The 13958-nt window shown below is 53.0% G+C and overlaps 5 protein-coding genes across 5 annotated transcripts; 1 reads left to right on the forward strand and 4 right to left on the reverse strand.

Moving 5' to 3' along the window:
• Positions 1-143: 143 nt before the first annotated feature.
• Positions 144-1393, reverse strand: N7482_009413 (N-ethylmaleimide reductase; the record flags this gene model as incomplete). The annotated part of the gene is made up of 4 exons (XM_056691537.1): positions 144-434; positions 497-881; positions 935-1053; positions 1118-1393. The coding sequence occupies 4 exons, from the start codon at positions 1391-1393 to the stop codon at positions 144-146; spliced, it is 1071 nt and encodes a 356-aa protein (XP_056539243.1).
• A 3006-nt stretch (positions 1394-4399) lies between these two features.
• On the reverse strand, positions 4400-5288 carry N7482_009414 (putative ubiquitin conjugating enzyme (UbcD); the record flags this gene model as incomplete). The annotated part of the gene is made up of 5 exons (XM_056691538.1): positions 4400-4539; positions 4625-4808; positions 4924-4953; positions 5121-5166; positions 5245-5288. 5 exons carry the CDS (start codon positions 5286-5288, stop codon positions 4400-4402), a joined length of 444 nt encoding a protein of 147 aa, XP_056539244.1.
• Positions 5289-5855: 567 nt separating this feature from the next.
• Positions 5856-7400, reverse strand: N7482_009415 (acyl-CoA dehydrogenase; the record flags this gene model as incomplete). Its single annotated transcript, XM_056691539.1, has 4 exons — positions 5856-5902; positions 5984-6093; positions 6213-7128; positions 7199-7400. 4 exons carry the CDS (start codon positions 7398-7400, stop codon positions 5856-5858), a joined length of 1275 nt encoding a protein of 424 aa, XP_056539245.1.
• Positions 7401-7942: 542 nt separating this feature from the next.
• On the reverse strand, positions 7943-10360 carry N7482_009416 (uncharacterized protein; the record flags this gene model as incomplete). The annotated part of the gene is made up of 4 exons (XM_056691540.1): positions 7943-8769; positions 8826-9102; positions 9160-9961; positions 10098-10360. The coding sequence occupies 4 exons, from the start codon at positions 10358-10360 to the stop codon at positions 7943-7945; spliced, it is 2169 nt and encodes a 722-aa protein (XP_056539246.1).
• Positions 10361-10683: 323 nt separating this feature from the next.
• fen1 (multifunctional nuclease RAD27) lies at positions 10684-12153 on the forward strand (the record flags this gene model as incomplete). The annotated part of the gene is made up of 5 exons (XM_056691541.1): positions 10684-10696; positions 10752-10837; positions 10913-10917; positions 10983-11544; positions 11632-12153. 5 exons carry the CDS (start codon positions 10684-10686, stop codon positions 12151-12153), a joined length of 1188 nt encoding a protein of 395 aa, XP_056539247.1.
• Positions 12154-13958: the final 1805 nt, after the last annotated feature.

A 13958-nucleotide genomic window follows, 5' to 3' on the forward strand; every position in this document is an offset into this window, starting at 1 on the left:
AGCATATGAATGTCACATTACAAAATGTACCACAGCGGGACTGCCAAATTAATGGAAAATTGTGGGGCTTTCTGAAGCGAAAAATCTTCTTGCCCTGAGCAAACTCTTTTTGTCAGACTCTGGCATATCTGCTTGGAAATAGTCTAGACGGAACTTTCTTCCCAGAATGCCGTCACCTGGGACATGAATGCCTTTTCTGACCAAATGAATTGCTCGAGGATCTCACGCAATTCTGGCCATGATGTGTACAGCTTTCTGAGCCGGTTGCAGCGGTTCGAATGTAATAGGCTCACGTAACCTGATCGTATAGATCCTGTAGGAGCAAAAGCCCCGCCGATGTGCAAAAGCCAAACTAGTAAATCAGGCACATCGTCCCATATGATATCGTCAGCTGCTTGTTGTAGTTTGCAGAGTAACTGCAAGGAGATATGGGACTGATGACATTCAAACTCAGCGCTGCCTAGGTGTGATCGAAAACACAATGAGCTCGACTTACGGGAATAGTTGAAGTACGCCAAAGTTTGCAGCGCAGCATAGTTGAGCATAAATATGCCGCTAGCTGGCAACATTCAGAGATACTCGAATGATTTGGTAAGCTCACCAGCTTCGACTGGATAGATGCTTGGTGGTTATCAATGTGTGCCATCGAGATTACATCCTCCCTGCCGAAGAGGGCAGAGTCTCGGATACATTGCAATGCAAAGACGTCTTTGAGGACCTCAGCAAAATCTTCACCCAGAAAATGTGCCTGGGCTTGAAAGCCAGGTGGTAGGATGAAGAAATCTGGGGAGAGAGGATCTCTTCTCCACTGAAGCTCGGCAAAGGTTTTATGATCAACAATCCGACTCGACCCGGTCATGACCGAAGAATTCAGGTCTGACCTGTTTGACAGATGTTAGAATGAGTTTCCAAATAGTGCTGCATGGCTACTCACCAGAAGATGGCACGCTTGATACCGTCACTCAAATATACACCTTTTCTGCCACATACGTCAAGAAGCTGCTGTATTGCGCCCATGTGAAGTTGGACCTGACGTGGCATTCCAAGCCGAGCCTATACCATTAGAAGGTTAGTTCTTGGCTGTTGCACGTCTGCCAAATCTGACCACAATACAGACCTCTATACCGGCGAGGAGCAGAATTGCCCCTAGTGTGGATTCCATAGTAGCTCTATCCGGAGAACTCATCCTTTGACGAATGGACGTCAAAGCCTCTCCCTGATACTCGAGGCACTCCCTGTTGATGCTACCGGCTGCTGATGCAAATGAAAATGTAAGCATGACGGCACTCAGAAGAGCGTGGTCATCTAGTCTTTCTCGCAGAATCGAGCGAAAGTTCTGAAGCACCAGTTCGTCGAAAACGCTAAAGATCGGCTCCGCGGCCTCTTGGGACATTTCTGAGTCGCTTCACGTAAGCCTTCGCCTGGTGAATCTGAGCACTTGAGCAGAGCTTACGCCTATTAAAAAATGCCTGCAGTCTTGGCGACTCTGGAGCAAGTAGTTGGAACGGACCGGGTGCAACTGTGGAGAGGGGGCATGGTGGCATGATCCGAGTTTGGCCTCGTTGTCTTCTACTCGTGGGTCGGCCAGGACCATTCTTCACAGACGCTTCGTGAAAGTTATGGCCCGATTTTCGCTGAAGCTTTCGTTTGTTCTCAAGGCCCCGCGCAACGGCATGCGATCGGGCCAGGCGCCTCGCTCTACGGTCATCTGGATGTTGGACGAACATGAAATGAAATTGGTCCCCTTTAAAAAAAAAATATCAACGGAGGCACGAAGCCACAGCACCTTTATGCTTCTTCTTCTTACCCAAATCGAGCTCATTGTGTCCAGTCATTGAGATGAAACGGTGTTCGAGTTTGACCGGCGTTGTCTTTAATCAAGACGTGCGTGTACTTTTCCCTGGAAATTCTGAACTCCCGCGCAGGAAATATCACAGGCACGATGCAAAATCTGTGTGCAGAGAAATAGCCTCCCTAGCAGCAATCGATGAGATGAGCAAATAGATGTTAATGAGAGTGGCGGATTACAAATCAGAATTATATGAGCCCGAACGGGAAGTAGCGATCGCATAACGAGCCGTTTGCGCGTCAGCAGGTGGCCATTTCCTGCATCAATTTCAAAGATCTTCACCCTCTATCTCTATACTTAGAGAGAGAAACGTAGAGACAAGTAGTGCACTATATTACTCAAGAGATTTAGAAGGTCTAACATCACAAGAGGTTCAAGAACGATCCCCAGCCAGTGTATCAACCTTTATCTTTTCCACCAGTCTTGTCTATCTAGGACAAGAAAGCAGATTTTCAGTTTTAAAATTGTATTGAAGATTTGTAGGTCTCCAAATAAATTTTAAACCTCCTTTAGGCATTATCTAGGCAGGATCCGACTAGCTTTTAGCGTCGTTGATAAGGCCGCCGAGGCCGAGATTCTCCCCGCGCTCCACATCAACTACACTTCATCCGTCACATATCTCCTGTACATATGCATAAACCAGTGAGAGTTATATGGCAATAAAGGCCATTTGGCGAAACACTCTCGGGTCGGTGAGCGGACTCTACTAGCCTGCGCCCACTGCAAGCAACGCAAGCTGAAGGTCACTATCATCTGTTTATCATCTGTTCCTCTGCTCAATCGGCCCTACATCCACAGATCGAGGTTCTAAACATCTCTCCTATCAAAAGATGGCCGCCTGACTGACTTATCATCTTAGAAAATCTTGTCAAACACCCGAGCCACAGGTCGCCACAGGCTTAAGGATTCCATACAGAGAACTGAAGCTCGTGTGGCATATCTAGAGGCCTTGTTACACAAGTATCAGTAAGGCATACGTTCTTTGGTCGCCAAGAGACCCCAGGTACTCATGGTACACACCCTGGGGCTGCTTCAGCCGATGGCGAGAGCTCTACTGCTGTGGATACAAATTCCGGCTTGGATTTAGTGAGAAAATGGCCTAACTGTCTTAGTACTGCAGGCGCGAACAACAGCACTTTAGTCCCTCGTCGGCTGTGTTCTTTCGCATCGCGAACGCTATTATCAATCTGCTTTTTCACCCATCGGAAAGGACTGTCTACATCATGACATAGATATCAATGATACTACCAGGAGAATTTGCCCACTGTGACAAGTATGCTGTCGCAAACATACTTCAGAAGCATTCATCCCTAGTACTCATTCCTATACTGGCCGACTTTTTAGCTCATGGAGCAGGAATGCCGGCAAGGAAGTATGGTGCAAGAAATCAATAGGACGGACCGGTGTTGGAAAAGCAGGTCTATCGGCTCTAGAAGCGTATGAGCTATTCTAGGAATAGGTTATGGGTCTGGACTATCTGCGTACGCTGGGGGATCCGCAATGGCTGACGCAAGACCTGTTGAAATTATACGCGGGAGATTTCCGAATAGCTTCAGGTTGATGGCGAGAAGTTGTGATTGCACAGAACACGCTGGAGTCGGGTATTGCTGGTCGAATAGTTTGGGCATTCCTCCCAAGTCGATATGAACGTACATGAAATGAAGGTTGGCTGCGAACAGCCGAAAGATGCTATCTTTAACGCGTTCAGCTCATAGATGCACAGACAGGAGGACGGACGTCTATCTACTCTCCCGGCAGTATGAAGTATAAACTACGATGCAGTCTACAAACGAGACAATCAACACAGAGACGGGCCGGCCTGGATTGTGCTATCGACGACAAGAAAGAAAATCGTAACATCCCCCCTCTGCCAGCCTAACCCAGCACGAGCATGCACTAGGCCCAAGCCCCCACCGAAGCTCTCCAGATCATCATTATCATCACTCCATCGATTCAATCCCATTCCGCCAAAGCGTTCCACCGTTGTGTTCCGACGAGCAAGAAAGCGAGACTTTCAAAGAGGATTCGCGCGAAAACAAGATTTCCATTAGACACAGGACCCCAGCTTGTTAGGGACATGGTCTTTTTCATGCTTTTTTGCTCCTTTTTTCTTCTTTCTGAAAGAAACGAAACCAAAAGACGAAATCAGGAACAAGCCTCATGGAAGGAGCAACGAACCCCCAGAACTCTCTCGAGAAAAATAAAAGATGCCATATGCATGAGGATTTTGGTCATAATGATCGTTGGAATATGCCATGTCCCAGTTAACTAACACACACAGATAGAGACACGCAGAGATGGGTTTAAACGGAGCAAAGCGATTTGCATCACACATGAAACAAAAGCAGCGAAGACGAAGAAAACGGCGAAGACGAAGAAAACGACGAAGACGAATTGGAACATCACAAGTTTCTACGACCACGGTACGCCAGGCTTCGCGGATCTGAATCTAACGGAATAAAGCAAAGAAGATGCAGAGACGACGGAGGTAGACCGAGTCATGTTCGGGCGGAAGGAAGGAGGAGGGCAGGTTTGTTGAGAAATTGCCGATCAGATAGCGTACTTGCGTGTCCACTCGCGAGCCGTAGCCTCGTACCGCGGGCGGTCCGTCTTGTAGACGTGCGCGATCTCGGGCACCAGAGGGTCATCCGGGTTGGGGTCTGTGAGCATCGAGCAGATCGAGAGCAGAACTAGAGAAATACAATTAGCAACGTGATCTGATCGCTGCCTGATAGCAGAATGCAGATTGCCCGGGGGTTAGCTTGTTTGACGCACCTTTAGAGATAGTGAGAGCAGGGCTCCATTGATCCCTCAGGATGTCCAGACAGATGCTGCCGTTGGAGTTGATGTTGGGGTGGTAGATGCGGGTGGTGAAGTTGACCTTGGGCGGCTTGAACGGGTAGTCGGTGGGGAAGTGGATGGTGAGGAAGAAGACGCCTCCGGAGTATGGCGAGTCACCCTAGAGCATAAGGCGTCAGCAAGACTGTCGCAAATCGTGGTCCGGCGTTCCGTATCGTGGAGGGGCATCGCCCCTCCACAGCCCGCCACTTCAATGTATGAAAGAATCGACTTACAGGACCCATGATAGTTGCTTGCCAGTGGAACTGTAGAAGGAAAAGGCGCATGTCAGTAGATATTCGTCGCATTCATCTCATCCCACGACCGATCCAACGATCTGCGTTGGGGGTTGGGTGTTCCAGCCCCGCGGCACGATAAGGCCGCACTCCAAGCGACCGTCAACAACGAGGGAAAGAAAAAGAGGATATCATACCAAATCATCTCCAACGGGGCCCGCGGAGCAGGAGGACGGGGGATCCCTGTGAAACGAAGAAGGGTCAGTCTCAGGTCTCTCTCTGGTGGTGGTGAGCATAGTCGAGGGGTAGGCAGATCCTTACCGGCCAAGATCAGTGAGTTCCTTGTTAATGCGCTTAAGAGCCATGTCGACGGTGAGGTGGTGTGAGAGAGGAAAGGAAGTGGAAGGCTGAAGCGGAGGATGAATGTCAGCGAGGGGGTATCTGGTCAGTCACCAGGGCGTTTCCACGTACGGTTACGTCTTTGTGTGGAAAAGAAGAAGAGAAAGAAGAAGAAAGAGGGGGAAAGTGGGCGGGCGAGTGTCTGACGGGTATTACCAATACGCGCCACACCATGACACATACCGCCTTGCGTATTTTTGCGAGGACCCTCGTAGGGTAGCCGCGATTAGGCACATCGGACCGTATTCGGCCTTGTACAAAAGGTATTCTACGCCTCCTTCAGAGCAAACTCATTTTTACCAAGAGCTTATTGATATTTGGTTCATCATGGTTTCTTCTGTGTTCTATGCTGATGTCTCATTTCTGATTTTAGCGCCCTCGATGATGTCACGTGCGGGTGAGGCGCTAGACTTGTCCCGATGGGGAAGGAAACCGCGCTCCGGTTTCTCCCATGACGGGAAAGATGCTATACAAATTTATATCCCTGGGTACAGGGGAAATGCGATAGGTAATACAATATATCCAATATCACTTCAGACAAATGCCTGCTTGCCGGTGATAGCTCGACCCAGAATCAGGGCTGTCAAAAAAAGCAAGAATGATCAGCTGTCGGCCCAAAAGCTAACCTCAAAATTGGGCATGCAAGGAACCTGACACTCACCGTGAATATCGCTCTGGCCCTCGTAAGTCTGCACCACAAACAGGTTGGCCACATGGCGACCGATATGGTACTCGTCGCTGGCAGCATTGCCACCAAACACTTCTTGGAGACTATCAGGCACAAGAAAGTTAGTACCTCGTGGTATGGATCAGGCAAACCGAAGATAGCCACGATAGCTAGGCAGAAAAAAGCCGGAAAGAAAAAAGAAAAAAAAGAAAAGAAAACGTACATCCGTGAGTTGGCCAGAGCCCGATCGCAGTTCTGACGCTTGATCATGGAGATCATTTCCGGCGTGGCCTTGCCCGCGTCCTTGAGGCGAGCCACTTGGACTGCAGCCAGCATGCCGTAAGCAGCATCCGTCGCCGCGTCAGCCAGCTTCTTCTGGACGAGCTGGTACTTAGCCAATGGGTTGCCCTTGAACTGCTTGCGCTCAAGGCTGTACTCGCGGGTACGGGCAAGACAGTCCTCTAGGGCACCCATGCTACCAAAGGCAATGCCCAGACGGGCGCTGTTCAGGCAGGTGAACGGGCCCGTCAGGCCCTCAACGTCGGGGAACATGTTCTCCGCAGGAACAGGGCAGTCGTCCATATGAATCATGCCGGTGATGGACGCACGCAGGGCGCTCTTATTCTTGATGGCGGGGGTCTCGAAGGTGCCGGGCGGGCAGCGCGAGCGCTCAACGATAAAACCCTTGATCTTGCCTGTGGTCTCGAGCTTGGCCCAGACCAGCGCCAGATCCGCGATGGGCGAGTTGGTAATCCATGTCTTGCTGCCGGTCAGTAAGTACGTGCCCTTCTGTGTTGGATGCTCGCGCGCGACGGTCTCCATGGAGCCAGGGTCCGAGCCGTGATTCGGCTCGGTCAGACCGAAGCAACCGGCCAGCTTGCCCTTTGCCAGGCCAGGGAGGAACCGCTGCTTCTGCTCTTCTGTGCCAAACTCGTAGATGCCAGTCATAGCCAATGAGCTCTGAACCGACATGCCCGATCGGTATCCGGAGTCCACCCGCTCGACCTCCTTGGTGATCAGGCCCGAGGCCACAGTGCTCACGCCCGCACACTCGTATCCCTCGATTGAGGCGCCCAGGAGGCCCAGTTCGCCCATCTCCTCCAGAATCTTGCGATCGTAGTCTTCGTTGCGGTAGGCCTCTGTGTGTTTCCAGGTCCGATTAGTTCCAATTGCCAACGATCACGGTAACACAGCCAATCAAAAACGCACCGAGAATACGCGGCATCAGCCGATCCTGACAGTACTGCCGCGCGGTATCCTGAATAGCCAGCTCCTCCGCCGTATATAATTCCTCCGCGGCGAGGGGATCCTCCCAGTTGAACACCGCAGATGAAGCATACCGGCGATCAGCGACGGGGCGACCAGCCTGGAGTGAGCGCGCTGTGGCGCGCAAAAGAGTGCGATTCATCATTTCCGCAAGAGCAAGGTCTCAAACGCAAACAAAATGAACAAGTGAGAGCGGAGAGGTTGTCTAAAGCAATGTTCTCAGTCGCTTGTTGCGGGGGAGCTCAATCAAATATGCGCTAGTGGTCGGAGAACCTCGGCAATTCTGGGGATCGCAAATCACCGAGCACAATGCAATGCGGAGGTGACTAGGGCATTCGCGCCGAGTCCAATCGTGGTGGGGAACTGATTACGCTAGGCGAATCAATCAATTGCCCGGGTTTGGCATATCCTGCTTCGCCGTCTGGCGCCGGTTCGGACTTTCTCGGCCCTTGTGCTGTGCACTGCTCGGAGCCTGGTTCGGCAGACGTAAGGGTAGGTATATGCGCCGGGAGATACGAGTGGGACTGAGAGCTCTATTCGGTTTTCCTAGGGCTTTTATTCGGCTATGTTACTTGCTAAACAACAGTGGTCGTCCGACATCGATCGTAATTACTATGTACAAGGGGGTAGATGAATATTATCATCCAAATAGGAAACAGTGCCAGAATAAAACTACACAGCGCTCCGTTACGCCGGCATCTGACTTTGAAGGAAATCAAACACGCCCGTGGGGAAATACTCCTCGTCAAATCCCCACAGATCCGCCATCATGGGATCCATTGAGCCCTCTGAAAGGCCCGGCTCCTGCTTACCCATTGCAGCACTCGGGTCGAATCCATTGCTTCGTTCGGCAGACAGCGGTGCTACGCCCAATAGCGGTGGTGGATGGTTCAGGATGGTATCCCGCTCGCCTAGGATCTGAGCTCCAGGAATGATGACCGGTTTGAACAACGAGGGTCTCTCCGGCTGGGGGGTCGGCTTGACAGACTGCTGCGTGCTATTACGTTTCTCCCACTCTTCCAGGCCAGTGAGCATGTTCCGCAGACCACGAGCAATATGGTGGCTGAGGTGTCGCTCGCTTGCCCGCTGGCTGCAGGATACCATCACCTCGACGATGCGCCCGACCAAGACTCGCACGTAGGGAATATCAATGATCAAGCCCGCTGAGGAGATAGAGCTGTTCTGGCGCCGTTCTCCCCGGTTCGATCCGTTGGAGCATGTTTTGGCGGCTATTTTCAGTAGGAATACTGCCGCGAAAGTGATCATACTGTGGAGGTACAGTGGCACGCCGACCAGGGCGCGCTGAATGTCTCGCTCATCTAAGACCACCTGGAGAGTGGCAATCGATGCTTGAATCGCTATATTAGCACGCTTTCTGCGCTCGGGCGACATAGCCTTGGAGGAGGTAGAAGAGTGATATGTTCGAAGAGCGACTGAGTTCAGCTGCAGGCGAGAGAAGTGGTAGTGCATGTAGACGGCTTTATAGGGGTATGCACCGACGTGTCGGCTCCCAGCTGATATTGATGTTAGCAAGTGCAGGATCCGCCCAAAGCCAGACAGACTATCTCACCAAGTCGAGGCAGCCAGCCCGATTTCCAATCTCCCAAATCCTGGTCAAATTGGTCGATCTTCGGAAATTCGCTCTCGGGAACCTCGAGATCCACATCGGGGCCAAATGCGAAATATATTCGGGTCAATATGATGAATAGGTCGACCTGACTGTGCAATCTCAGGTCTCCTTGGGATATTGTGGGTGACTGTGTGAAGACATTGTGTTGGGTGATCGCTGGATCTTCGTGGATGATGGGGGGTCGGCCGTATGCAATCGAGAAGTGGTGTTCGAGGGTCTTGAAATAATTAGCCAAATTGAAGAAACGGGATGCGAAAATATAGAAGCAACATACATATAGAAGATACCATAGTCTGGCTTGTTCCAGGTGCTCGGGAGAGCCCTGCACAGCTTTGCGGAAAAACTGGTGCAGATTGCGCTCGGTTGCAATACGAACAGCATATCCAGAGAGTTTCCAGCTCACATCTGCGAGCCAGAATGCCCCAATACAGAGTGCGCGAATGTCGTCCATGGTATGGTGATGTCCGAGCATTGATTCAGACGCCAATTTTGCAAACTCCGTGTAGCAGGTGTCGAATGTGCGCTCCTTGGAAGGCATATGGAGCGCCGTCACGGCCAGAATTGCAGCAGACAACATTGATGATGATCGTCGAGCAGATGTCAAATCCTTATGTGCCAACAGTGCCCCATCCCAGAGGTATCGGTTGAGCACTTGATCGAAATGATAGAACAACTCCTCTGCCTCCTGCAGATCGACCACGCCGCGCGAGATGAAATCCGTCACCAGGGCTTGATCAGGCGCATACTTCTCGCTTGGTGAGTTTTCCCGGTTTTCACTAAGCTGCGTTACCTCGTACAAACTCCCCATAGGAGCCGTCACCAGCGATGTCGCACTCGTCTCCTCGCGATCTATGTTATATTGCGGTTGTTGTTGAGAGAAGGCGTAATTGGACGAGCTAGATCCCGTTGCTCTGCCTGCAGTGGTATCCGCCGAGTTGTTCTCGCTGTGGTGTCCCAAGACATGGCCAACTTCATCCACCGAAATTGTCGAATCTTTCCGACCCCGTTTCTTCGAAGGCGTCTCGATCGATCCGCCGCCAGCCTGGTAGTACGATAGCTCCGGGAGCTGCGACTTCCTAAGCAGGTCGGTCATTGCCAGCTCTATCATGGTTTTCCAGCTACCAGCGCGCCAAGCGAATGTGTTAGCTATCCGTCGCTGCGCATCGCACGTACCCCTCCCCGCGGGGAGATGGGATGTTCGGGCGCACTCACTCGGCCTCATCCTCCAGCAGCGTCTGGAGGCTCTTGTTGACAACGCACTCCAGGTCCATGCGCCGACACCGCGAGCATACCGACTCACCTGTCTTCATATCACACCGGACCTTGTGTCGCTTACATTCCGTGCATGCGCGTATCCTCCGCGAGATCTTCGGGATATGCTGCGCCTGCCGCTGGTCCTCCGGGGTAAACCCGCCTTGGGGCGAGGCGGACGAGGCATCGCCATTGGCCTCGAAATGGATGCGATTCCGCTTCATGCTGGACAGTTGCACCTCCTCCCACAAGACAGACTCCGGGGAAAAGCAGAAAGGCGGGGTTGGGACTGCCTCCGGTTCTCGACCGATACGTTTGTGGCCTGAGGCATGTATGGGTCTGGACCGGCTCCGGTCACGTGGGGATCCACACTGCTCGTCGTATGGTCATGTGGTATTGACGCTAGTCTGTATCCGGTTTAAATGATGCGGCGCGTGTCTTGCTCTTTCGGCGCGTTACTCTCGCGGTGGGAAGCTCCGGCAGCTTGAAAACGACATCCCGCTGCCACACTCTTTTGTGACGGGCATTCGCCAAACCACCCGCCAACATGGGTATCAAAAGTTAGTTGATGCTGTGGGCTCCCAAGTTTTTGGACAGCTGCTAACAGGTCATTAGACCTCTACCAAGTGATCTCCGAAAATGCTCCCGATGCGATCAAGACGGGAGAGATCAAGAACCACTTCGGCCGCAAGGTCGCCATTGTGAGTCAAACCTCCAAGCACTGCATTATACCTCACAACTCTCAATTGCTGACCGCATCCATATTTGGGTTATAGGATGCGTATGTCCTCTATCTTCAGCATGACGGGGGTCGCCCGCCAGCCAAGCTGCGCTAACCCAGCACAGTTCCATGAGCATCTACAGTTTCCTGATTGCGGTACGATCCGAAGGCCAGCAGCTAATGAGCGACACCGGCGAAACAACCTCGCACTTGATGGGTATGTTCTACCGGACGCTGCGCATGGTCGACAACGGCATCAAGCCTCTGTACGTCTTCGACGGCGCCCCGCCCAAGCTGAAGTCCGGCGAGCTAGCCAAGCGAGGTGCGCGCAAGGCCGAGGCGACCGAAGCGCATGAGGAGGCTAAGGAGACCGGTACCGCGGAAGAGGTCGAGAAGTTCTCGCGGCGGACGGTGCGGGTGACGCGCGAGCACAACGCCGAGTGCAAGCAGCTGCTCAAGCTGATGGGCATTCCCTACATTGATGCGCCGACTGAGGCGGAGGCGCAGTGCGCTGTGCTGGCACGTGCGGGGAAGGTCTACGCCGCTGCGTCGGAGGATATGGATACCTTGTGCTTTGAGACGCCGATTCTGCTGCGCCACTTGACGTTCAGCGAGCAGCGGAAGGAGCCGATTCAGGAGATTCACTTGAGCCGGGCGATGGAGGGGCTGAACATGGATCGCGCGCAGGTAAGCTTTATCGCTTTACCTGGACTTTGTGCCTCCTTTCCAGGACCCCTTTTACCAGTGCTGACCGTGCCACAATGGTCGATCTAGTTCATCGATCTCTGCATCCTCCTTGGCTGCGACTACCTTGAGCCCATCCCCAAGGTGGGCCCCCACACAGCGCTCGCCTTGATCCGCGAACACGGCAGCCTGGAAAAGGTGACCGAGTTCATGCAGAACGACCCGAAAAAGAAATATGTGATCCCCGACGACTGGCCCTACCAGGACGCGCGCGAGCTGTTCGCCCACCCCGACGTCCGCGATGCCAACCACCCCGACTGTGACTTCAAGTGGGAGGCGCCCGACGTGGAGGCCCTGGTGGAGTTCCTGGTCACGGACAAGGGCTTCAACGAGGACCGGGTGCGCAACGGCGCGGCGCGCCTGCAGAAGAACCTGAAGAGCGCGCAGCAGTCGAGGCTGGAGGGCTTCTTCAAACCGGTTGCGCGCACGGACGAGGAGAAGGCCAGCCTCAAGCGCAAGCACGATGAGAAGCTGCAGGACCAGAAGAAGCGCAAGAAGGACGAGGCCAAGGCCAAGAAGGAGGCCAAGTCGAAGCCGCGTGGTGCGAACTAGTGCGGACCCCGGGTATGCTCGGCGACCCGGGATCGCGCTTGTCACTATCTTCGGCGATATTCAATGGAGCCCCGTAGTCGTATGAGGTTTCTTCTGGCCATTTTTTGAGCGAACACGATCTCTTTTTCTTGATTTCGCAATGGGCGTTGGCGTTTTACGGTTCTCTGTTTCTTTTGCCGTGGTGCGCCTTGTCTGATCTCGGATCGGGGGTGGGCCCCCGGATTTGCCCTGGCCACCCGGCCCATAGCATGGAGTCTTAACATATCATACCAGCCCAAAAATGAAATGATTACCAGATGAGCAGATGGGGAGTGCTATTTCTCATTCGTCCATCTTGATTCCAGGGGCCTCTTGGTCGTTTTCGGCGTAGGATCAGAAGATCATGTGCTCGGCGCGGTACGAGGACCCGGATGCCTTCCGGCTGATCCTTACGTCCCTGGGCCCTGGGCTTTTTCCACTATGACTGTATATGGTCCTTTCAACTATCACCCATCCATTCACCTTGTCATTTGCCAACCGACAGGCTGTGTGGCGGTGGTTAGGGTGGGGTCAAATGTGATGCGGTTGTATAGATCGACTCCGGATTAAGCGAGACGGGGCCCGGAGTGATCCGCGAGCCAAGGGCCAGTGATCTCAACAATGGGTATTATCCAGGTTCAAATTCCAACGTACATGCATCGTAGTCCATGGTAGGCAACCCTTGATCTATTGGAGAAGCGCCGAAGAGCATTGTGTGGCAGGGGATCAGTGGTTGGTCTACCGCGTCCTTTGATTCGATGCGGCAGACGAGTCCGATCGGGCATCGTGATCCCTCCATCACCATGTGCTCACGGGCTGATTTCAGGCCAAATAAGCTTGCCGTACGTAGAGTATCGAGACATGGGATTACCATGGTATGGAGAGGTGTATCTGTAAATTACTTGTAGGGGTTGAAGGGGTTGATGGCTGGGTAGTGGTTGACGGGAAGCCCGGGAGACCTGGGGCGGCCCCCGATCAACGGCTGACCCGGTGCACGCCGTGGATGTGCGGGGAGTCAGGCTGCTCAGCGATCAGTGGAGAATCATGGAAATCACACGTTGAGCCTTGATTTGTTGGCTAGTAGGGGTTAATCAGTTTGTTTGAGAAGGCCGGCTGGAGGGTGGGTTGGTGACGGGCAAGATATATATCGGTTACCCCTCAAGGGTGCTGCCCCGTTTGCCACCCTTCCAAGTGACAGCTCTACCCATCCACGTAATAGATAACCTATAGAGGAATAGTGGAGATCATACGATTTATATGCCCTGTGTTTATCAAGCTATCCTCATACTATCATATAGTTTAAATGTGGTGGGAGCATTGTAGATCAGGGTTGACGAGGATCACGGGGTAGCAACCGCGAGCGGTAAAAGAGGCAGCCAGCCAGGCAGTTAGGGCTGGCAGGTCCACGAGCACGGAGGAGCCAGCAGCCAACCAGCCAACCAGCCAACCAGACTAATATGACAACCCTACGAGCCCCCGCCCCCCCCAAGTCACGACATCATCGAGTCACCGTACCATGGACCGCCCCGGCTCTCGTGCATGACATGCCTCGTGACCGCTGCAGGTCCTCAAGGCACCGCAAGCAAGGAGCTTCCGAGCGGAGGGCGGACAACGGGTCTGCGCTGTCCGAACTATATCGCGATAAGACCACTGGTCAACTCCCGTAGCGCGAGGAACTACGGTACAAAGGGAGTACCTACTGCTATGGTTGGGCACCTGGGCTATCGAGGGATATTGGGGAGGGCTACAGGGGACTGGGACGGGCTTACTATGCCCTGGTTACTGTT

This window comes from Penicillium canariense, assembly GCF_028826845.1.
Source record: "Penicillium canariense strain IBT 26290 chromosome Unknown utg000007l_segment0_segment0, whole genome shotgun sequence".
NCBI lineage: Eukaryota > Fungi > Ascomycota > Eurotiomycetes > Eurotiales > Aspergillaceae > Penicillium > Penicillium canariense.